Below are 23,686 nucleotides of genomic sequence, written 5' to 3'. Positions count from 1 at the left end.
AAAAAGAAAAAGGTCAGAGTAATGGGGACTGAGAAAGCAGGTGGAGGTAGAGGGCACAAGAGAGAGGAGGGTTACAGTACTAGAGGCCTCACTGAGAAAGTGGCATTTGACAATGATTTGAAGGAGTTGCAGGGATTTATCAAGTGGATGTATGGGAAAAGATTGTTCCAGATAGTGGGGACAGCTAGAGCAAAGGCCCTAAGGCAGGAGCAAGTGTGACATATAAGCACAGAGGTCAGTGTGGGAGGAATAAGGTGAAAACTTGGTAAATGAGGGTGGAGAGGTACTGGGGCAGGGAGGCAGAGCAAATGGACCCATGGAGGCTGTTACTGGGACCTTGCTACCCTGAGGGAAATGGGAAGCCACTGCTGGATTTGGCACAGAGGAGAGACATGCTCTACCTTGTATTAAAAGGATGGCTTTGGTTGCTTGTTAAAACAGACTCTAGGGGAGTGAGGGTAAAAGCTGTTGGGTGTGTATAGGAAGACTTTCACATCCTGATGCCAGTTTACCTTTCCAGGTTCATCTGACCTTTCTGTTCTACACTCTCCTCCCTACTCCAATGTCCGTCTTTCCCTAGAGCCATACCAGATGACCCTTCCTGGGTGACCTACTGGTTAAAACTGTGGGCTCTGGAATTAGACCAGCTGGGTTTGATTTCTGGCTCTTTTCACTTTGGTCTTAAATGACTCAGTTTCTTAAGCCTCAGTTTTCTCGTTTATAGAATAGGGATCTTAACAGGACCTACCTCACAGAGTGATATTGTCAGATTAAATGAGATAATCCGTGTAAAACACTTAACATAGTGCTTGGCAAGTATTAAGATCTCAGTAAATATTAGCTGCTATTTTTATTATTACACGAGATTGTGTTCCTCTGGCCAGTCTTTCCTCTGCATTAAATGCTAACCCTTCTCTTCTATACTCTCCTCCTCTACGCTCTTCTATTTTTTGTTTTCTTTTTGTTTCTCAAATCCATATGACAAAAAGTCTTGGGGAAATTTAAAAATGAAATCAAACTATCCATAATTTACCTACTGTCTGTTTTCATCTTTTTACAGTGCCTCTGGTCTTCATCCAATATCTCTATTATTTATATAGTAACTTCTATTCAGTTTTCATGATCAGTTCAAATGTCATCTCATGATGCCTTTCCTAATCCTCTAGGTAGAATTAGTCTTTCAGGGCCTTGGGGTCTTTTAGTGTTTTATGATTAACTTGAAAAGGTGTGGTTATTTGTATATATGTCTGTCACCTCTGCCAGACTCTTAGCACCTTGAATAAAAAGGTCTGTTAACTTACCTTTAATTCTCTGGCACCTAGTACTTAGGCTGAATCAGTGAATGTTTGTAGAATTAGACAATTGGGTGGAGCCTGTGAAGGCTCCCTGCTCCAATCCTTCCTACATGTAACTGCCAACTCGTGTTTGTGACACTCCCTTGCTCAGAGTCTTTATTGGCTTCCTATTGCCCGCAGAGTAAAGTCTAAACTCCTTAGCTGAGTGTTTGCTGTGCTCTCCTGTTTGACCTTGATTTGGCTTTCATCTTGATTTCCTACTGCTGTTAGTCAAACCGATCTGTTCACTATTCCCCAGGAGCCCCAATCCCTTTTCTACATCCATGTGTTGATTCATATTTCTTTTTCCTGAAAAGCACTCCTCTCCTGTTCTAATGCCCCTCCTTAGGACCCTCCGCAAAGCCACCTCTGATCATCCCAGCTAAAAGTAACCTCTCTGCTTTGAAGTCTCAGAGCATGGTAACTGTGCTACTTGTCAGATTTTAACTTTACAGAGGTAATTAATGGACGTGTATTTTTTTTTCCTGTTTGCTATAATCTCTTAAAAGGCAGGTCTAAGATGATTCATCTTTGCATTCTATACTCGTTAAGTAGCAGTAGGCAACTGATAATTTCTGGAATAGCTAAATGAATGAATTAATATGTGAATAAATAGGCTTCCTGGAATAGCACCTCTATCCATGGACTGGTTTAGAGGGAAACGGGGAGTTGGGATGTGATACATAGCCATAGTAAGACATTGGGGAGGGGGTGCTCCCTGCCCCAGTGCTCCTGTCTGCAGATACCATTAGCGCAATTGCACCAAGTCCATTCAGGACACATTTACTGACTTCTAACATGTTCCAGGCGCACTACTTGGCTTTGGAAATACAAGAGATATGAATCATGTACCCTGATCTTAGACACCCTTCAGATAGCAGGGTGTTCCAGGTGGCCCTTGGTATTGGATATGTAGGTACCAAGTTATATCTCCAAATGAGGCAGAGCTCACTGTGCTGAAATCTGTCCCAGACTTACCTTGTTAGACCCACCTCAGTTTTGCTTTGCTTGACTAGCTTACGCTCTGAGTGGCTTGGCTAATCCATTCCCATAGTTCATATTATTGTTTAAAAATTTCATTCTAGTTACATTTTAAACTTACTTTGTCTTTAATTTTTAACTTTGTTAAAGCTAGCTTTGCTGTGGAACTCAGAAGAATTGGCACTGGGAGCTTTTACATTTCCCTGTGTTCAGACCTTCTAATGGACCTTTCTACTCACCTATCCTATTCCATTATTTTCCACTGTTGAGAAATGCTGTGTCATTTTATCCAAGTTAGTCAATACTGTTATTTGCTTAGGGAGGGAATAGAAAGACTTAAATAACAGGTGTCAGCATGCAAGTGTATAAGGAAAACAAGTTCACTCCTTTTGAAATCCGATTCAATGCTTCCAAAATCATCCTTTCTCATACCTCCCCTCTTGATTCTGGTACACCTCTATATTGCAGCTATACTGAACTCTTAATGCTTAAAGTTCTCAGAATTCCCCTCATGTCACTGCACCAAGTTAATTCCTACCTCTGATTCAGGACCCAGCTTAGGCCTTTCATCCCTTAAGGAGACTCCTCCCCACTTCCCACCCCATCCCTTCTAAGATGAGTTACTTGCCCTTTATGTCCATTCCTGTAACACCTTGTGCATATTTCTGTCAGAGAACTTACCACTTTACCTTATAGCTGTTGGTTACTTATCTGTTTCTTCTAGTAAGCTGAAGTCTCCCCAAGATCTGGGCTTATATCTGATTCCTCTTTTGTCTCTGATATATATTAGACACTCAGTAAATGCTTATTGATTAGAAAATTCAATGCCCTGCTTTCTAAATTCATCTCAAGAATGGAAGCTATCGAGGACTACTATTAACTTCTCTACTATTGGGGTAATGTTGTAAAAACATGAATTAGTAGGGAGTTAATCTCTTGTGTAAAAAGTACACAATTCAGTTCCTGAGCAACTTCTGCCCTATAACCAATAATTCTACTAGTTGGCACTTAACTGTCATAAAAGTAGATGAACCAGACAATCATGTACCCAGAAAAAAGGTGGATAAGGGAGGAGTGAAGGATAAAGAAGGGAGTGAGTTAGCAAAATGCCAGGCAGTTGGTTGCAAACTGGCACAAAGGTGAATGTGGTTTGTGAAGCCAACTTGATTCACAAAGGCTGAAATAAGAGCAAAGAGCAAAAGGCAACCAACAGTGAAAGCAGGGATTCATGGGGAACGGGCAGACGTAAGCAGGTGAGCACCTAGATGGGGCCCGGGTCCTGTGGGATTGTGGTCTCTTAGGCTCTGGGTGACGTGGAAGAAGGAGATCCAGAGTGTGAAGCTCTGGGAAAGCTGAGTGGGGAGGATTAGTGTTTACTACAGAGACAAAGATAATACTGAAAAGATGTTGGAAGGAGATGACCATATGACAAACACTGGCTGGCACCAAAGTCTCAGGAGAATTGAAGAGGGGTTTTTGTTGGGGTTTAATAGGAGATAGTGAGCAAGAGATATTGAGAAGATCGATTCTGAAAGGAGTGGGTTTAAATAGTACACTGATGTATGCTTCCTGGTCTATAGAAAGTAAGCTTGACTATATGTTCTTTGAAGTAGCATATACAGCTTTTATTGGCACATTTGGAGAAACAGTCCTTCCTTGGAAGTTTGAAATTGTGATCTTTCAGTGGATAGGTAATTAATCTCCTTTTGGAAAGAAGTCAGCTATTCTTGTTAAATGGGTGAGATCCAGTGCTTCAGTTACTGGATCACAGTTCATCCGTTCAGGGTATTTATTCAACATGTACTACATGCTAGCACTGTTCCAGCACCAGGTACACATCAGTGAACAAAACAGACAAAAACTCTGGGGCTGGCCCCATGGCCGAGTGGTTAAGTTCGCGCGCTCCGCTGCAGGCAGCCCAGTGTTTCGTTGGTTCGAATCCTGGGCGCGGACATGGCACTGCTCGTCAGACCACGCTGAGGCGGCGTCCCACGTGCCACAACTAGAAGAACCCACAACGAAGAATACACAACTATGTACCGGGGGGCTTTGGGGAGAAAAAGGAAAAAATTAAATCTTAAAAAAAAAAAATTATGCACATTTCAAAAAAAAAAAACAGACAAAAATTCTTGCCCATGTATATCTCACACGGGGGAGGGGGAGCAGGAAGTATGAAAAAACCCCACAAAAGTAGTAAATTACATAGTGTATTAGAAGGTGAAAAGTGCTATGGAGAAAAATAAGCAGGGAAGGAAGGTAGGTGCATGTGGCCAGGTGGGTTGCAATTTTAAATAGAGTGGACAAGGAAGGTCTCAGAAGGTGACATTTGAGCAAAGACTAACAGTGAATGAGCAAGCTATGCAGGCTGGCGTCATGTAAAATAGGACACCATTCTACATACTCTGCATTGTAGGCCGTTCTAATACCATTCTTAAAGTAGCTAATCTTAAAGAAAAATGAGCTTGGAAGTGGTGTTAGAAGGTAGAGGGTGAGAGCAGAAAGGAGCATTTTGTGTTCCTTCTTTGCTTTCTCTAAAATCTACTGTTTAGTTTTACACTGAACACCTGGTATGACTCAGCAGTTTCCACTCCATGGAAACGGATACATACTAGTATGCATTTTTTTCCCTTGAAATCTCTTTTGGAAGAAAAACAAATGTTTGTTTAATGGAAATAGAAGCTGGAGAGGTTTTTCAGAAACTGCAATAATGAGAAAATAATAGAGAAAATATGAGCCCTGAGGAAGCTGCTGTGGAGCTGGAGTCAGTCACAGAGATGAGGGAAGGCTGGTGACTGGAGAGCCTCTAAATGCACTTCCCAGGGGAGTAGAGGAGCCAAGTGTTGAATATGGTTTGAGCTCTGGACAAGGCAAGGGTCCATTAATACTCAGAGAATCTGGGGGCCGGCCCGGTGGCACAGTGGTTAACTGCACACGTTCCGCTTCTCCGTGGCCCAGGGTTCGCTGGTTCGGATCCTGGGTGCGGACGTGGCACCGCTTGGCAAAAGCCATGCTGTGGTAGGCGTCCCATGTATAAAGTAGAGGAGGATGGGCATGGAAGCTCAGGGCCAGTCTTCCTCAGCAAAAAGAGGAGGATTGGCAGTAGTTAGCTCAGGGCTAATCTTCCTCAAAAAAAAAAAAAAATACTCAGAGAATCTGAAAAGGCTGTTTTTGTTTTCAGTTATTTGGATTGATCTCCATGACCAGCCTGTTTGCTGTAAAAGAAGAATCAGCCAAAGGGAGCGGATTTAAGATGTGACTTTGAATCTGGCCAGGCAGCTGCCCTGTTACGGTGGTTGATTTCCTAGGATGAAGTTTCATTCGTTAGAGATTCCAAAAGTTTTCCTTTCTCAGCCAGTATCACTCATTCTTAACTACGGGATTCAAGTTCAGCCTTGAATAGCATTCAAACTCATAATTCTAACTCTGCCCTTGTAGTACCTCAGAACATCTCTATATTTTAAATAGTTTTAAATTTCAAGTGCAATTAACTTCAATTTGCTATATTTTATGTAAGTGTCATCTATGGGGAGAGAGGCATTTTGTTAACATGAACCCCAGGAGATAACAGACTTGAGAATGATTGAGAACCCTCCATCTGTGCTCCAAATATACCAAGTATTCTGTTAGAGATAAGGGGACCAGGATACGGGGACTTTGGAATTAGATCTTGTTTAACCAGTAACTATGACTTACCCAAGGAGACTGCAGAGATGAAAGCTGGATCAGAAGCCCTAAAAATGTTTGGAGCGAAGTACATAGGGGCAATTAAGGAATCATTAAATGTTAGAGGATAGGGGGCTGGCCCCATGGCCGAGTGGTTAAGTTCGTGCGCTCTGCTGCAGGCGGCCCAGTGTTTCGTTGGTTCGAATCCTGGGCGCGGACATGGCACTGCTCGTCGAGCCACGCTGAAGCAGCATCCCACATGCCACAACTAGAAGGACCCACAACGAAGAATATACAACTATGTACCGGGGGGCTTTGGGGAGAAAAAGGATAAAAATAAAATCTTAAAAAAAAAATGTTAGAGGATAGATAGGGCATTCTTCATTAAGACCAGGGGAAAATATAGCCTAGTGCAGAGAAAATGTAGCCTATCCAGGAGACATTTTTCCATGTAACCTTCCTTGAGGTTTTCAGCATCAGCATTTGTATCTAGCCTACCATAATATACACATTCAAAACAAACAATGCTGAGCGCTAGTGCTAAGTTATTTCTTTGCTAAGGACACGTTAAGAACTACAGGCAGTAACTTGCTGTAAGGGAGGCATTTTGGAATCAGGGAAAAAGAAAGCTTGGCAAGCGTGAAGACTGATTTCTGATCAAGATTTCACCGCTGACTTGCTTTATGACTTTCAGCAAGTCATTGAACCTTTCTGTCTTAACTTGCCCATTTGCCCTAGGTTCTAATGGGAATAACATGATGTGAAACCTGCAAAGGATGTTTTAAAAACCATAATGGTTTATTTAAGTATTTTTAAATTAAGTTGTCTTATTTTCTTAAAATGTAGTTGTATGTGCAAGGCGTTGGCAATATTGTTGGCCTGGACAGGTGGCTCTCTGATGGCCTGATTTTTGAAGGCTGTGAATACCCCAATGCTAGGGACTTTATAACTTCTTTGTAACTTTATAACTTTAATTCAGAAATTGAAGCCTCTTATCATATCAATCAAAAAGAAGAGAGGGAAAGAAGGAGGGAGGGTTAGTTAGTGTATGACCTAAAGACAAAATGGAAAGAAGAAAACTAGACTCAGCAATAGGAGCAGAGTGGCAGAGAGAGCCTTTGAGTAAATGAGAGCAGAACAATTAAAAGCAGAACATGGGAGGGGCCGGCCCTGTGGCTGAGTGGTTAAGTTCCATGCTCCGCTTCTGTGGCCCAGGGTTTTGCTGGTCGGGATCCTTACGCAGACCTAGCACCGCTCATCAAACTGTGCTGAGGCGGTGTCCCACATGGTAAAACTAGAAGGACCTACAACTGTGTACTGGGGGGCTTTGGGGAGAAGAAGAAGGGGAAAAAAAGATTGGCAACAGATGTTAGCTCAGGGCCAGTCTTTAAAAAAAAAACAAAACAGAACATGGGAAAATATATCTTAAATCCCAATTTCTTTTGCAACCAGATACCCTTCAAAAAGGTGCTAAGAGCATATGTCACCCTGGTCTAGCTTGTTGTGCTAGTTATTAGAAATAGAGAAAGAGCACCTTGGGGAAAGGGGTGGGATTTCAATAATGAATGTTTCTTCTTTTACAAGTGTAAACAAAAAGGCCAGTTCGTCTAACCTTATGTGTCTTTGTCCTTTGTCCTATAAGCCACTGCAGGTGTGTGAGCAGCACTCCTTCTGCAATAAAAGTCTAGACTCACCACATCTTGGAAGGAGAATGGCCACTTCCTCGGGGGCAGCCTTTTTTATGCTAGTGGCATCCTGTGTTTGCAGCACTGTCTTCCACAGAGACCAGCAGACTTGGTTTGAGGGTGTTTTCCTGTCTTCCATGTGCCCCCTCAATGTCAGTGCCAGCACTTTGTATGGAATCATGTTTGATGCAGGGAGCACTGGAACGCGGATTCATGTTTACACCTTTGTGCAGAAAATACCAGGTAGGTGCAATGGTACCCTCACCACAATCTATAAATCTACACTTTAGCATCTCTTCCCAGAAACAAATGTGCGGACAGTGTGTGATGTGAATTACAGAATTTTATGGCTACTGAATGTCTTTCTTCAGACAACATTTTGGACTATAATTGAACACATATGGTTTAATTCAGTGTGAAATTAATAGAGATCTGAAATATATGTGTCCAAGAAATATAGCTGTAATTTGTCTTTCCTTTTCTCTAAAGGAGGTTGATAATCCAGGGTGCAGAATATTGAGAATATTGGGAGTGGTCTTGAGAGAAGGATCACTACCATCCATAGAGAATGGGATGAAGATTAACTTTCTCAGAATTTCCAGTGTTCTATCCTCAAGTTACATATAGATTCCAAGAAAAGGAGTAGGAGCTATGTGTCCACCAGAGAAAGGGCAGAGCAAGTCTCAAGGATTGCCTGTCGTCCTCTCTCCCACTACCCAATACTCCTGCAAGCCATTCCTCACAAGTGGGATTACTCTGGGGGGTGGCAGGTTAATCTAGTTGGTCATATCATACAGAGCCCAGTATCAGAAACAGCCTAACTTTTGGTAATCAGCCGTCTCTCTTCTGTTTTGTTCCGTGGACAAAATAGGACAGCTTCCAATTCTGGAAGGGGAAATTTTTGAGTCTGTGAAGCCAGGCCTTTCTGCTTTTGTAGACCAACCTAAGCAGGTGAGTTTCTTTTAATTAGATGTTTAGATTCTCAATGCCTTGATAGTTGTACCACATCGCTGCTGTTAAATATCTCATGCTGTTCACAACTAATATTGAGGTCACGTGTGAGATCAGTTTTCTGTCCTCAGCTAATCTCCTGGGTAACAGTAATTGTACACCCCGAGCTCACTAGGGTTTAGGTGGCAGGAGGCTAGAATAGATTGTGCATGCAGGGATGACATCATCTTTTAAGAGATTGTTCCTTTTGTATATACTGTTTAAGATTTTGAGTTGAAGCCATCAACTGCATTGATTAATGTAGATGCAGAAGATAGACATGAAGTTCTATAAGGTATGAGATATAAACATGGCAATTGAGGGAATATAGACCCAATGATCTCCATTTCAGAGTGCCCTGGTATAGGACAGAACTATGCCTATACTCTAGAAATTAGGCAAGAATCCAGGATGACAAAGATCTTTGGTAGTAGAGGATGAAGGAAGAGTTTTGTCATAACTGTCTTTCACATTTGAGCACTCACAATGTGCTACACTCAGTATGTCAGAGGCCATGCTGAAATGAAATAGAATAAGGCAAGTGTTGAACTTTGGTAGCAGATGTAAAGGTATTGTTCGGTATTACAAGCAGAATCATTAACCAAAGGAAAACCTGATGTTAAGAATGGCTTTGGACTTGAAGAACTGAGAGAATGTTTATTTTTTTAGCTCACTGTTGTGAAATGGCAAATGTACTAGAAAATTAGGAGCTGTTGAAAACATTACATTATTAGAACATGATTTGACATTTAGAGAAGAAAATTGTGTTGTAGTTGCTAATAATTATAATGATTAAGGGGCAGCATGTTATCAGAATAGATGTTCACGCAGAGAAACAGTGGATTTAAAATAATGGTTTTTAATTTATCATAAATTGAGCATGTAGTGTACCATGCATGTAGGTGCTGGTGATACAAAAATAAATCTGACATCGTCTGTCCTTATGGAGATCATAAAAAGTGTAGCATAATAACAGCCACAGCTAGCATTTGTATGGCAGCTACACACAGTCTGCCTCATCTAATGCACAACAGTTTTGTTGTGGTATGAGATGTTTCTCCCAACTCAGAACTGAGGAGCCAAGCCCCAGGAAGCCTCTGTGTTAGGCCACAGGGCTGGCAAGCAAGTCTTCTAACTCAAAATCCTGTGTTTCCTTTACTGTACCCAACTTTCTGGCCTGAAGCTAATTTATGAGACACAAAATAATGATCAATTAAAATGACCACACGATAATAGAATCATTTTTATTATGACTTACTCAAAATAAAAGGGATTCTCCTTCAAGGAAGCCCACTTCTCTAGGTTTTTGCTCCTACAGAGAAGAGAGGGGTTGGAGCCCTCTGCTACCTCACTGTTATTACTCCCCCAGAGCATGTTGAGGGAATAGACAAGTGCCACTAAATGGACTGTTCACTGGATGAGGAGATCATCTCTTTTGAAGGGTGCTGAGACTGTCCAAGGACTCTTAGAGATGGCCAAAGACTCAATCCCCCGAAGTCACTGGAAAAGGACCCCAGTGGTCCTCAAGGCAACAGCAGGACTGCGCTTACTGCCAGAACAGAAAGCCCAGGCTCTGCTCTTTGAGGTAACCTTTGAAATCTTCTGCGTCTTGGATAATTCTTTTTCCTTGTATGAATATTTTCTGTGTGGGTTTTTAGCTCTTTGCAGTGTGACTGCTACCTTTAGGATTGCTGAAGCACTATGGTAACTCTGGGCTCCTGTTGTAGCCAGTTACTTACATTTTAAATGTTACTCTTGAATTTATAGAGCTTTTCCTAAAAAGCTTAGAAGTATTTCCTGTCCATGATATTCTTAATTCTCCTAACTTGTTAAAGCAGTATCATAGAAATTATTTTAAATCAGCTTTATCGAGATATAAGTTACATAAAATAAAATGAATAAATTTTACGTGCACAGTTATATGAGTTTTGACAAACATAGAAGTGTCCTTGCGCTCCTCTGCAGTCAGTTTCTCCCTCCCCTGAAACCAGGCAACCACTGATCTGCTTTCTGTCACTCTAGATTAGTTTTGCTTGTTCTTACATTTCATATAAATGGAATCATACAGTTTATATTCTTTTGTGTCTCTGACTTTTTTCTCTCAGCATAAAGTTTTTGAGAAGACTCATGGAATTTTAAGTGTGAAAGATTTTTAAAGATCATCTGTTTCAACTTTCTTCTTATTCAGATAAAAAATTTAGGTACAGAGAGTTTTTATTTTGCAAAAAACATTTAAACTAATAAGATTTAAATTACATATTGTGAAGAATATTTATAGGCAGAATCTCATTACAACAAAAATCACAGCAGAAAAGGATTCTGTATTACAAGTGTGCTAATCCAGTCCTCTAAATCTACATTCCTTTGACTGTCAGCACAGAGGTCTGAAGTCCTTATCCAAGGACAAGCTGCCTGGCATGTCTACTTGAGAATCCGAATCCCAATTCTTCATTAATTTATTCACTTTTTTATTCAGCATATGAATGCTTACTATGTTCTGGGCACTGAAGTTACTGGAGATTTAGAGCAGGGAACAAAAAAGACAAATAGTCCCTGCCCTCGTGGAGCTTACATTCTAGTTGCAAGAAGACAGAAAATAAACAACTAAACAAGTCAATACAAAGTATGTCAGGTACTGTACAAGCTATGGAGAAAAAAAAGCAGGGTAAAGCAGCTAGGGAATGCTGGTGTGGGTGTGGGCAAGATGCTATTTTAAATAGGGTGGTCAGAGAAGACCTCATTGATCAGAGATATGAGGGGAATGAAGAAGCAAGCTATACAAGACATTTGTAGGATGACTATTCCAGGCTAATAAAACATGAGAGAGCAGCAGAAACTTTCCTATAGCCTCAGGAGCCACTCGGGCCCAACTCTTCTCTACTCTTGGAGTTTATCTGCTCATCTAAGAAATGGATTGGGAAATGGTCCTCCTAGGTTCCAGTGTGTGTCCAGGTAGAATTAATCAGGTGTTTTAAAAACAACATGACAGGATCTTGATTTGAACTGGCAGGGTCTAATGCTGTTTCCTAGGTCCAGTTCACCTATAAATTTAGATGGTTTGGTTGAGATTTAAAGTCTAAGGAACGCTTGTGTTTTTGTTTTTACAAGAAACCAATGGCTTGCCTAGTTCGTTCTCTAGTTTCTTAAGGAAAAGTAATGAGTTCTGCTAAAATTTTATCTAGGGAAAATGAAGAGAGCAATTTTCTAAGCCTTATAGGATGCAGCAAAAATATGGAAATCTGTTTTATTGCCTTAGGGAATCCAGATATTTTTCCTTTTTCTCTAGGTAAGAGAGATCTTCAAGAAGTCACCTTTCCTGGTACCAGATGACAGTGTTAGCATCATGGACGGATCCTATGAAGGTGGGAGAGGTGTTGATATATATATGTTTTAAGGGGAGAGGGCCAGGGTTAATAAAAGATTTGATTAAAGGAACTGGGAACAGGAATGGGGGTGCTGAATAAAAAGGAACTAAGTAAGAAGAAACAAATAAGCAAAAGGAAGGGGATAGCAGGAAATGGAAGGGCCGGGAGAAGGAAAATGGGTACTTTAGACATGAAATTTGGAGAGAAGATGGGGCCAGGAAAGAGGGGGAAAAGGTGCTCTGGGCGTAATCCTTGTCTTTCTCTCTTTTTTAGGCATATTAGCTTGGGTTACCGTGAATTTTCTGACAGGTAATATATTCTCAAGTTTATCTTTAGACCTTAACTGGGTTTCACACGTGGTCAGAGAGCAAAAATCCCTTTCTTTTTTCCTGTGTTGTTCCTTCTTTTTTTTTTTAAAAAAAAAGGGGGGGAAAGGAAAGACAGGAAGTTAATGTTTAGAACCTGCCTTCAAGGCCTCAGCTGCAGCAAGAGTCTGTCCAGGTTAGTATTTGCCTTCAGTCCTTGGGGCTGGGAAGCAGTGGAGTATTTATGGAATTCCTCGGATATACTCAGATATACGACAAGAACAGGGGAGAAGTGGCAGACAGAGGAGTGTTGGGCTGTCCAGGAAGCAGAAGATGTCCAGAGCTGACTCTCATTCACAGGTCAGCTGCATAGCCACAGCCAGGAGACTGTGGGGATCCTGGACCTGGGTGGGGCCTCGACCCAAATCACATTCCTGCCTCGGTTTGAGGTGAGTCATTTATACGAAGGTCTGGTTGGCAACCCATTTAGCAGATATATCATGGTGCCAAGAAAGTGGTGCCCCATTTTCAGACAGCAGCTCCACCATGAATAGGCTGAATAGAGTAAATTAATGACTGGGTGTATTTCCCCATGCCCCTTCACTGTTGACAGTCCAGGGGAGGGACAGGGATGGTGGTGATAACATCTTCAGTTAATTGCAGATCCTGAATAGTTTTTTTGCTTTTTCTGATTTGCAGGAAACCCTGGAGCAAACCCCTAGGGGCTACCTTACTTCTTTTGAGATGTTTAACAGCACTTATAAGCTCTATACACATAGGTGAGGCGGGGGACAGGGAGGAATAATAATGTTTTACGTTGTATGATTCTGCCAACTATCAAAATGTTTTCCTATCTATTATTGCATCTGGCCAGCCTTACAAAGTCTTTGCCAATCCCTGAAGGCCTAATAACTGAAACCCAAGCCACTTACCAAAGCTCAAGGACCCGAGAGGTTTCTCCAATCTTGGCCTCAAAAGTGTAATTTAGAGTCAAAAGTTTTCTCTAGAGAGAGGACACTCAGAGAAGTTTGAGCCACAGCTCTGTGCTAACTCTTGAGCTTGCCTTCAGCTGTTCAAAATCCAGCCTTGGATTTCATCACAGTGGGGTCGGGAGCTAAGATAACGAGAGCTTTTCTGGGGATGGCTCCCAAGGTGGAAGCCTAGGAAGTGTCCCTGTCTCTGGCCTTTAAATCATAGCTGTGGAAAGTTCTTACTGCATGGCCTTGATCTGAACTGTGCGGAAATCACCGCTTGTCCATACAAGATGAATAGGTCACAGAGAACAAGGTTTTCCTCCCACCAGAGAGAGACAGAGAAACCATGTTACTTTTGAAAGATGTGGCTTTAGGCTGGAGAACTTGGGGACCAGCATGAAATTAGTCAATCCTGTATTTTACAGTTACTTGGGATTTGGATTGAAAGCTGCAAGACTAGCAACCCTGGGAGCCCTGGAGATGGAAGGTTCGTCTGGGTACCTGTGTTGGTTGGGGTATGGTGAGAGTGGCACCAACACTCAGCTTGCCTTTTCCTTTCCTTGGTAGTGATTCTGTGGAGGAAAGGGTTATGCTCAATTAGGAAGCATATGTGGTATACATAATAATAGCAAATTCCTTTTCTACTGTATGCGTTCTAGTTTTGTATACATTATTAGCCATTTCTAGAATGAGATCTGTTAATACAGGGAGAACAGCCTGTGGCCAGGAGGCTGAAGTGTCGGCAGAAATTCAGGGCTCAAAGAGTAAATTTGGCAGGAGCTTGCTCAAGCCCTTAGTTTACATGGGAGGTGCAGGAAGCAGCACAGGTGAAGGAGAGCACTTGCAAGGTGGGATAACTGAGCAACTCAGTCATCTCTTCACTGGTGGTAGAGGGATTAATAGCTCAGCTTTTGGGGTCAGGCAGAACTGGGTTTAGTCCGTTTTGTGATTTGGGGCAAGTTAGCTAACCTTTCTGTGCCCCTTTCCTCACCTTAAATGGGATTTTGTATTTAGTGCACTTTGTACATTGCCTGGCTCACAGTAAGCGTTTATTGTGGTGATGATTGTATAGCATTTCAGAGTTTACAAAACATCTTCAAATGTACTTCATTTAAGCCTCACGACAACCAATGAGAAAAGAGAACAGTATTTTTTTCCTTTTTTGACAAAGGAGGGAACTTATTCCATTGTAGCTTTGGGATTTCTTTGAGATGTGATGAAAGCCATAGACCCCTCCACCAAACGCATCTATGCACAAAAATTTGCCTGTAGTTTCAGGGGGTTCACCAACCGCACAAAGCCCATCAAGGAACCCTGAGTTCAGAATTTCTGTCATAGGATGCAGTCGTGGAACTAATTTCATACAATTTTAAGGCCCAGCCACCTTGGCAATTCTTTTCAGCCTTACTGGCTTCTCGTTTGCCTTCCCCTCTCTCTCTCTCACATCCTTGCCTCTTATTTTGTGGCCTGGTTTCTTTCAGGGATTGACGGACACACTTTCCGAAGTGCCTGTCTACCGAGATGGTTGGAAGCAGAGTGGATCTTTGGGGGTGTGAAATACCAGTATGGTGGCAACCAAGAAGGCGAGTGATGTTTTTTCACTAGTTGAAATTACTCACAGGAAAAGTCCCATGGGAAGCTTTTTGCAGAGCTCAGGAGAAGCTTGTCATGTTGCAGGGACTCATTCCAAATAGATCTTGGTATGCCTCCAAGGAATAATGTGAAGTGACAGTGAACAAGGCAGCTGTCACCCTGCATCCTGCTCCTTTCCTGGCCAAGTGTTGTGGATCCATTAGAAACCTGTCTTACCCTGGGTCTAATCCTTTAAGGGTTTCTCCCCTCAGCAGGGTGAAACTCTGTTTCAGGTTCAGTTAATGTTTAGCTATTTAAACTACAGTAAAACTTAAAATGGGGTGATAGGAAGAATAATTCAGCTTACGTATTATAAAAGGCATACACCTTAAAATCAAGGTAAAAACTTGATTTTTCCAGTGAAAGAAGCAGATGAGCCTTCTGGATACCTCATATAAATACCATGAAACATAATGCCAGGCAGCAGCTCGGGGTGGGCTGCGGCTGTTTTTGGTGAACACAGGTGGGCGGGGAGCTGCCATGGAGAAGCAGGTACCTTTCCTCCAGAGAGATGAGGCTGCAGAAGTTTGCTCATCTTTGTTTGTAACCCTTTGTCCTGAGCCTCAGCCTCTGCTGTCCTTGATCCTCCTTGTTTCCTTGTTTCTTTGTTGCTTCCAGCAGCTTGCCTCTGAGTGTGGTTCCTTTCCCTATCATTTTTCTCACCTTGCCCCCATGCACCTTTGCCCTGGCAGGAGAGATGGGCTTTGAGCCCTGCTATGCTGAAGTGCTGAGGGTGGTCCAAGGAAAACTTCACCAGCCAGATGAGGTCCAGAGAAGCTCCTTCTATGCTTTCTCTTACTATTATGATCGAGCTGTTGACACAGCCATGATTGGTAAGTTCACTCTAGGTGAGGTGTCAGTCCAGGAGGAAACTGGGCAAGGCTGTGCTGGGGAAGGGAAAGGGAGAAAAGGAGTATTTGAAAAGCTTTGTTGGAGCTGATCACGCTATTCTTCAGTGCTGGTTGTTGAGTGACACTAGTCACTCAAATGGAAAGGTGAATATGATTTAGAATCTTTTGGAACTGGAAGAATGTCTAAACAAATATACACGAAATATTTTTTTTAACTTTTTTTTTTTAAAAGATTGGCACCTGAGCTAACAACTGTTGCCAATCTTTTTTTTGCTTTTTCTCCCCAAATCCCCCCAGTACCTAGTTGTACATTTTAGTTGTGGGTCCTTCTAGTTGTGGCATGTGGGATGCTGCCTCAGCATGACCTGAGGAGCGGTGCCATGTCCATGCCCAGGATCCGAACCAGTGAAACCCCAGGCTGCCGAAGCGCAGCATGCGAACTTAACCACTCGGCCACAGGGCCAGCCCCATTTTTTAACATTTTTATTGAGGTATAATTGACATAACATAAAATGCACATATTTAAAGTGTACAATTTGCTAAGTGTTGACATGTATACACCCATGAAACCATCACCAGATTCAAGATAACGAACATATTCACCACCCCAAAAAGTTTCCTCTTCTCCCTTTATAACTTTTTCCTTACTATAATAGTAATGATTTTTGTTTAGCTGTGAGAATGTATATATGTGATGTGTCATGGCCTGAGATATGAATTAATTTTCTATTTTCTAATATGTTTTTTAATGGATCAATTTTTTTTATTGTGGTTAAATATATACAACATAAAATAGATTATAAATAAATAAAATAGGGGCTGGCCCCATGGCATAGTGGTTAAGTCTGGTGCCCTTTGCTTCAGCAGCTCGGCTTTGTGGGTTTGGATCCTGGGCACAGACCTATACCACTCATCAAGCCATGCTGTTGTGGCAACTCACGTACAAAATAGAGGAGGATTGGCACAGATGTTAGCTCAGGGCTAATCTTCCTCAGGCAAAAAAAGAAGATTGGCAACAGATGTTAGCTCAGAGCGAATCTTGCTCAGCAAAAAAAAGGAAAGAAAATAAATAAGTAAATAAAATAGACTGCCTAAATTATACTGTAGGGATATGTCATGTTTGTTTATCCAGTTCTCTAATGTTGTAAATTTTATTTCCAGTTTTTCATTATTATAAATATCACTAGGATGAATTTCTTTGTTTTCTTAAAGGCTTTTGACATCAGCTACTGTTCTGTTTCATTTCAGATTATGAAAAGGGGGGTGTTTTAAAAGTTGAAGATTTTGAAAGAAAAGCAAGGGAAGGTAAGTGTCAGTGGCAGCCCTTGAAGGCGACTCATGAGACTGTGCCTGCCAATTCCAGTGACCTTAAAGTGACCTAAAGCACCAGTCAGCAGAAAGCCTCTCAGAAGGCTGGTTTCCTGTCTTTGCCAAGAGCTAAAAGCATTAAGTGGCAAAGAATATATGAGAATATAAGAGGCTCTCCGGAAATGGTGAAAACCTTTTCTTCCTTCTGCATTTCTTCCTTCCTTTTTTTTTTTTAAATTAAAATAGTGCTATCAGTTAATGAGACACTGAACACCAAAATATATGGGACAATAGTCACAGAGGCTTCCTTGAGAGAGTCCATCAAAAATACAAATAAATGATCTTATCCAGTGGCCCCAAAGTAGGGCCCCAAAGACACTTGCCCTGTCTTCTAGGCCTTATCATTAATAATATTTAAAGGGCTTAGTTGAATGATCCCCAAGTCATAGAAATTTAGCAAATAAACTAGGGCCCATGTACATTTGAGTAGATAAGATGTAACATCAGAAATGTGCAAGTTCTTAAGAAGCTGCAGTCTTACAGAAGCTGCTAGTGCACAGTTCTAGCCGCTAAGACTCCTAGACATCTGGGAGACGGAGAATGAAGACTTCTGCTTTGTTTATTCTAAGTCTATGTTTAGAGAAAATCATACACCTCTCAGCTGGCCGTAAACTTGAACTCTCTCTCCCCTTCAGTGTGTGATAACTTGGAAAACTTCACCTCGGGCAGTCCTTTCCTGTGCATGGATCTCAGCTACATCACAGCCTTGTTGAGGGACGGCTTTGGCTTTGCAGACAGCACCATCTTACAGGTAAAAACGAGGTTACCAAAGTCGCATAACAGTCTTCTTATTTGGAGTTGGGAAGAAAGAGTTAAGAACTTGTTTAGTAATCAGAGTGGCTCTAGGTAGAATTATGAGGTATTTTCATTCAGGCTATGGACAAGGCACTGTGCCAGGCACCATGAATGTGGGAAATTACCTTGATGCAACAGCAGCTTCTAAATACATAACCAGGCAAGCTATCCCAGAGGTCACAGAGCAGAAAGGCTCGCAGCCCAAATTAAGATGCCCAAGTCACATGGTTTATTATTAAATCAATTTCAAAACCCAGGGTGAGAAGCAAGGGGAAAGAGATAGGATAGGTGAACACACAGGATAGGGTGCAAGCAGGTTGGAAGTGCTACACTTCCTCAATCCTGAGTTAGTCTGTTCTGCCTCTCTTTGCCACTGATAGTATGGTTACAAGTACTAGAGCTGAAATTTGATCAAGGGGGCATAAGGACAGAAGGTGCCTGGGGCCATCACACAAACTTGCTCTATTTGAAGAGGCATAGAGGCAAGTACCCTGGTGGTAGCATTAGCTCACTCATTAGCCCCTTAGATGGTTTAACTTGGCAGAGGACATGAGGGACCAGAAGAGTGTCACCAATGAGTGGCTGATTTAAGACCTCATGAATATCGACTGCCTTGCATATATGTAGTATGTCATATAGATTTTATGTGTGCCTTGTATGTTTAACGCCTCTTGAATCTTGGGTCGCTCTTTATCTTCCTATCTCTTTCCATCTGTTTCAGCACACGGAAGCACAACTTTATCTGTAGTAATTTATTTATCTATTCTAAACACATCATCCATTTCATTATTTTCTTGTCTTCGCTACCATAATTGAATTATTGTACATTATAGTTACAAAGATGATTAAGATGTAATCTTTGTTCTCAAATAGCATATAGTCTATAAGAGGAGATGTGACAAAAATATAGCTATGGGACAAGGCAACTTTGAACTTTGGGGTCAAGTAAGTAGACTGTATTTTGTCTTTGAAGCACCCCCTACCTTCCCTTGTGCCACACTTCCCCTTCCTGTTTCCTCAGTTCCAGATGAGTTTACATTGCCCCACTTCTTGTGTTATACAGATTTCATAAACTCATTTTTACTAAAGTATTTGGATTTAATGTGTTGTATCTGCCAAGAACATCAGCATTTAAAGTGCCTAACACAGAAGAGTTACTTGCCAGTAGAGTCAGTATAGTGTAGTGTTTAAAGCACGGGTTCTGTTGGCCATCAGATCTGGGTTCAAGTTCTGATTCTGCAAGCTTACTAGCTCTGTGACGTTAGATGATTTACTCCCCCTCTCTAACTTTTAGGTTCCTCATCCAAAACACAGGGATCCTTAGAGTACCTATTTCGTAGGGCTGCTATGAAAATTGAGATAATGCATTTAAAGCGCAATGCACATAGTAAGTTGTTAATATTGGTGTCACTATTTCCGTAGGCATTTCACACCAATCGGGGATAGATTTACAGATAAGAGAGGTCATCCTAAGCCCTCAATACATACTAAGTTAACAACTTCCTCTAATTAAGCATCAATATTAACCAAGTTATTTAAGGACAATTTTCTGCTATTTCCAGTGTTGGCATCCTTTTAGTCTTTCTGATTTCAATGGCAGCAGAATTTAAATCAGGAGTGGACAGTCCCCTGTCCCAGAGATCACTTCACTTCGGCACCTGTATCCCCAGACTGTCAGCCCAGTCCTGAGGACACAGGAAGAGCATTTGGTGTGGGGGGACACTCCCAATTTGACGCAGGTGTCTCAGACTAAACCTCAAGATAATGATTCACATGCCATTCTTCCTAGTTTTGGGCACAGTGACTAGACTAGATTCATCAGGTCAACACAGATAAGTATTGTGTCATAAGAAGTTAGTACTAGAAGGAAAGAATAAAATCAATCCATTGGTTTCCAAACTTTTTATGTGTGTGGTGGCGGTAGCATCTTTATTCAACAAAAGCTTATGCAGAATGCCAGTAAACTGATAAAAGTGGAGCTATCGGATGGAAGCAGATAGGGGGCCTGGAACTCCTTCACCACTTGGCCTCTCTTCCTTCTTTGAAGTCTTTTCCATGATCCCCTAGGATTGTGAAAAACACAGTTTGATAAACACTAATCTAATCCCTTTGTTATGTGGTTAGGAAATTGGGTCTAAACTTTGCCCAAGGTCACTGAACTAATTGAGGCACAACCTGGCCTAGAATGCCTTAAATGCCTTGGTTGGTTAACATTAGTGCTTAAGAAGATGCAGTTGCTTATAAAGTATGAATTGAGAAGTTTAGTATGTTCTTTTCCTATCCCTAAATCTATTCCCAACTCCTGTTATATTTAGTTTAAGGATTAGGGAAAGAGTTTAGAAGCCTGTGTAGAAGGCTTGGGTGGGACCACTTCCTGGCCAGAAGATACAGGGATCCAACTGGCAGGTGTAGGGGTGATAGGCTATGGCGGGAGGGAAACTTACAGAGAGGGGTAGTGGAAAGCCTCCAAGACTGGCTACTCTCAGTTTTGCCTTGGTTTGGCTTTGTGGATGATCTTTGCAGATATGCTCTGCCCATGTCATGCTTGTTAGAGTTGAAAATTGAATGAAAATGTGAACTTTTTTTTCTCTTCCCCAACAGCTTGCAAAGAAAGTGAACAACATAGAGACAGGCTGGGCCTTGGGGGCCACCTTTCATCTGCTGCAGTCTCTGGGCATCTCCAACTGAGGCCAAGCCCTTCCTCTGAGGCCTGCATTCACCAACAACCTTTTTAAAGGGAGAAGGAGAGAGGACTCAGCCATGTTCTGAGCTAGTCTGGGGACAGCCTAGACTGAAGCCCAGCAGCTGGTTTCATCAGGAGTGAGGGGCTTTTGTAGACAGGTTTTGCCCTTAAGTCTAGAGATCTGGATTTAATTAATTTTACACATCTAATGTGAACTGTTATCTAACCATTCTGTGTGCACAGCTGGCACCAGAGTCTAAATCTTTGAGATTCCTTGTGTGATAGCCAAAAGGAACAGCTTTGTAACTTAACCTTGGAGAGCCCAGGGACAGGTCCCTGGAAACCAAAGAAAATTCTCATTTCAACCTTTTGAGTGCCTCATTCCTTTGAACATTTTAATTTTCCTCTTACCTGCTAAACTAAGCTGAATGATTGCAATCCCATGCCCTATCAATACCAGGTTTTTTTGTTCCTCCTACATTCTGCCCTGTCCCACACTTACCTCCACCCATCTCCCCTGAAAAAGTCTACTGTGAAAGCTACAAGTTTGGGGAGGTACACTCTTTTCATGTATAATTTAAGGGGGAGAAAAAGTACCATATCTCAAGTTGTGTGATCCTGCTTTGTGCTAGCTCCAATCAGCCAGCAGACAGCCATGCTAAATCTTAGCAGGATGGAAAGCAACCGTAACTGGGCAGATCCCAGTCTTAAGAAAGGAGGCCATCAAGTCTCTAGGGACGTGTTTTGGGAGGGTGTGTCTGCCTTGTATGTCACCTTTTTTTAATCAACTTTTTATCAGTCAATCCTGAGATTAATGAACATGTCTAACCTTATAGGAATGTATGTGTATTCAGTGCCAGTACCTCCTAGCAGGCTAATGTTTATAGTAATTTGTCATCCTAAACTCGTTTTCTTTGTATGTCTAAGAAATAAAAAGTGGATTCTCTTTTTGAGTTTGAATACTCAGAGCTCTTGATTTTGTGAATTATTTCCCCTAAAATTCATTATCTTGCACTTTCCCACATGACCATCATCTGCTGCTCTCTGCCCACTCGAGTCTCTTGGATTTGAAAGATCTTCCTGTCATCTGCCTCCTCTGCCTTGGCTCTTTACCTCCAGCTCCTTTCCCGCAGAGTTTGTACCTCCCCAAACTTGTAGCTTGTACAGTAGACTCTCTCTTTCAACTTTCTCACAAAAGATATTAAATATACCTGGCCCTCACACCAGTTCCTGGGGAAACTTATTTTTTACAGTTATTCCATTGAATCAATAAAGACTTAACATCTGATATGTTTAAGTAACTAGGCAAATTTCTACATCCTCAATCCCCAAATTTTGGATTTTTTTTTAATTCAATGTGGAATTTCTTCAGAGTCTTCACACTGACTTTTATTATACAAGGTCACCTTTATACCTATTGTCTTCCTCAAAAAAATTGTTATACATAATGAAATAAAGTCTTTAGAGTTAGAAACAGCCCAACACTATGATCCAATCTTCTACTCATTGCAGAATTCCCATAACATTTCTAACTGGTTATTATTCAGCTTCTATTTAGGCATGTTTTCTGATAGCTCATTCCATTTGGGGACTGCACTGATGTTAAAAAACCCCTCCTTATATTGAGCTGCAATCCAGCTTCTTCTCACTGGTCTTAGTTTTGCTCTCTTCTCTCCTTCCATAGCCTTTCAGTCTTTTGAAGAAAACTCCTCCCAAGTCCTTTATGGTCTCTTCTTTAATATACCACATGGCTTCTTACCATCTTTTGTCAGAAAAGTAGGGTGCTAGAACCAATCATCATACGCTAAATGTTGTTCCCATGATTAGGGAGAGACCATTTCCTCTTGTATTCCTCTCCTCTTGTTTTCCCAAGAGGTAATAAGCTGTGTTAACTAAAGACTCCTCCAGCTTGATGGGTCCAGAGAGGTAAGAGTCCCAAGTCTTTATACCACAGCTTGCCTCTGAAGCTTTTCTTATAAACCGGGGCCATGTGTTGCTCAGCATACTCCTTTGGTCATCCCAAATACCTTCAGAACTCTTGTGTAGATGCATTATATGCATAACTCCAGAAATTCATCTCTATGTATTTTGATAATCTTATCAAAAGAACATCTGGAAAATTAACCAATTTATCCATTTTAAGAACAATCTGAAGTGACAATTTATATTTCTTAGGAAAAATGATATTGTCTATAATGTCCTTTCTGCCCCTTAGTGTACCTTCTGGGCCTCTTAAGGGGTCCTACAGAGTCTAAACATTGCTGGTTAAGTTACCTTTCTGTAAATGTGTTTATATACTTCAAATACTTAGGACATGGCCTGGAACATAGTGGATGTTTGTTACCATCAGCATCTGAAGAACATCCTCTATGGGTTATAGAGGTCCTTGCAAGGTGTGCCTTAAAATTCTTCCTATCTTACCTGGTTGTGATTGCATACATTTGGAGAGTCCATGTTCTCCTTATCTGGGTTGCCTTTCTATTTTTTGATGAAGGATGACCATTTCTCCCTACACTGACCTTTCTGACTCTGCCAGTAGTCAGTCACATAGCTTTTCACAGTAACTGCTATCTTTTATTCTGGGCACATTTTTCCTGAGATTCCAGGAAGGTTTGTGACATTGTCACTTTTTTACTCTCGTACCTTATAAAATTTCCACATTTGCCTGAACAGCTCCCCTGTGGTAACAAACTTCTTATGCCTTCAAAAATTATTCCCAGAGCTGGCCCTGTGGCCAAGTGGTTAAGTTCGCGCACTCCGTGTCAGCGGCCCAGGGTTTCGCCACTTCGGATCCTGGGTGCGGACATGGCACCGCTCATCAAGCCACGCTGAGGCAGCGTCCCACATGCCACAACTAGAACGACCCACAACTAAGAATATACAACTATGTACCGGGGGGCTTTGGGGAGAAAAAGGAAAAAATAAAATCTTTAAAAAAAAAAACAAATCTCTTCAAGAGACATCTCTGATACTGTGAAGGTAGCTCTACAAAAACCCACAGCAAAACACCGTGCCCTATGCCCAAGTTGGCCACCTGTCTGCCACCAAATATGAAATTCT

At 41.6% G+C, this 23,686-nt stretch overlaps 1 protein-coding gene across 10 annotated transcripts in view; it reads left to right on the top strand.

Annotated features, from left to right (window-relative positions):
- Positions 1-21,592, top strand: part of ENTPD5 (ectonucleoside triphosphate diphosphohydrolase 5 (inactive)) — a 32,334-nt gene extending 10,742 nt beyond the window's left edge. For 8 of the 10 annotated variants that reach the window (XM_046646948.1, XM_046646946.1, XM_046646949.1 and 5 more), the window contains 13 exons: positions 7,621-7,906; positions 8,535-8,614; positions 10,095-10,238; positions 11,940-12,015; positions 12,292-12,327; positions 12,684-12,772; positions 13,023-13,102; positions 13,723-13,784; positions 14,779-14,880; positions 15,622-15,762; positions 17,029-17,085; positions 17,784-17,899; positions 20,545-21,592. In XM_046646948.1, the coding sequence (XP_046502904.1) occupies positions 7,621-7,906; positions 8,535-8,614; positions 10,095-10,238; positions 11,940-12,015; positions 12,292-12,327; positions 12,684-12,772; positions 13,023-13,102; positions 13,723-13,784; positions 14,779-14,880; positions 15,622-15,762; positions 17,029-17,085; positions 17,784-17,899; positions 20,545-20,631 (1,356 nt within the window). In that variant the 3' untranslated portion in view covers positions 20,632-21,592. Of the gene's footprint in view, positions 1-3,486; positions 3,569-5,493; positions 5,605-7,620; positions 7,907-8,534; positions 8,615-10,094; positions 10,239-11,939; positions 12,016-12,291; positions 12,328-12,683; positions 12,773-13,022; positions 13,103-13,722; positions 13,785-14,778; positions 14,881-15,621; positions 15,763-17,028; positions 17,086-17,783; positions 17,900-20,544 lie in introns of those variants that run through there. The other 2 variants (XM_046646955.1, XM_046646954.1) reach the window with 2 other exon arrangements.
- The last annotated feature ends 2,094 nt before the right edge of the window (positions 21,593-23,686 follow it).

This window comes from Equus quagga, chromosome 20, assembly GCF_021613505.1.
Source record: "Equus quagga isolate Etosha38 chromosome 20, UCLA_HA_Equagga_1.0, whole genome shotgun sequence".
NCBI classification, from domain to species: domain Eukaryota; kingdom Metazoa; phylum Chordata; class Mammalia; order Perissodactyla; family Equidae; genus Equus; species Equus quagga.
The sequence above is the reverse complement of the archived record's forward strand: the minus strand, read 5'-3'. Positions and strand labels throughout refer to the sequence as shown.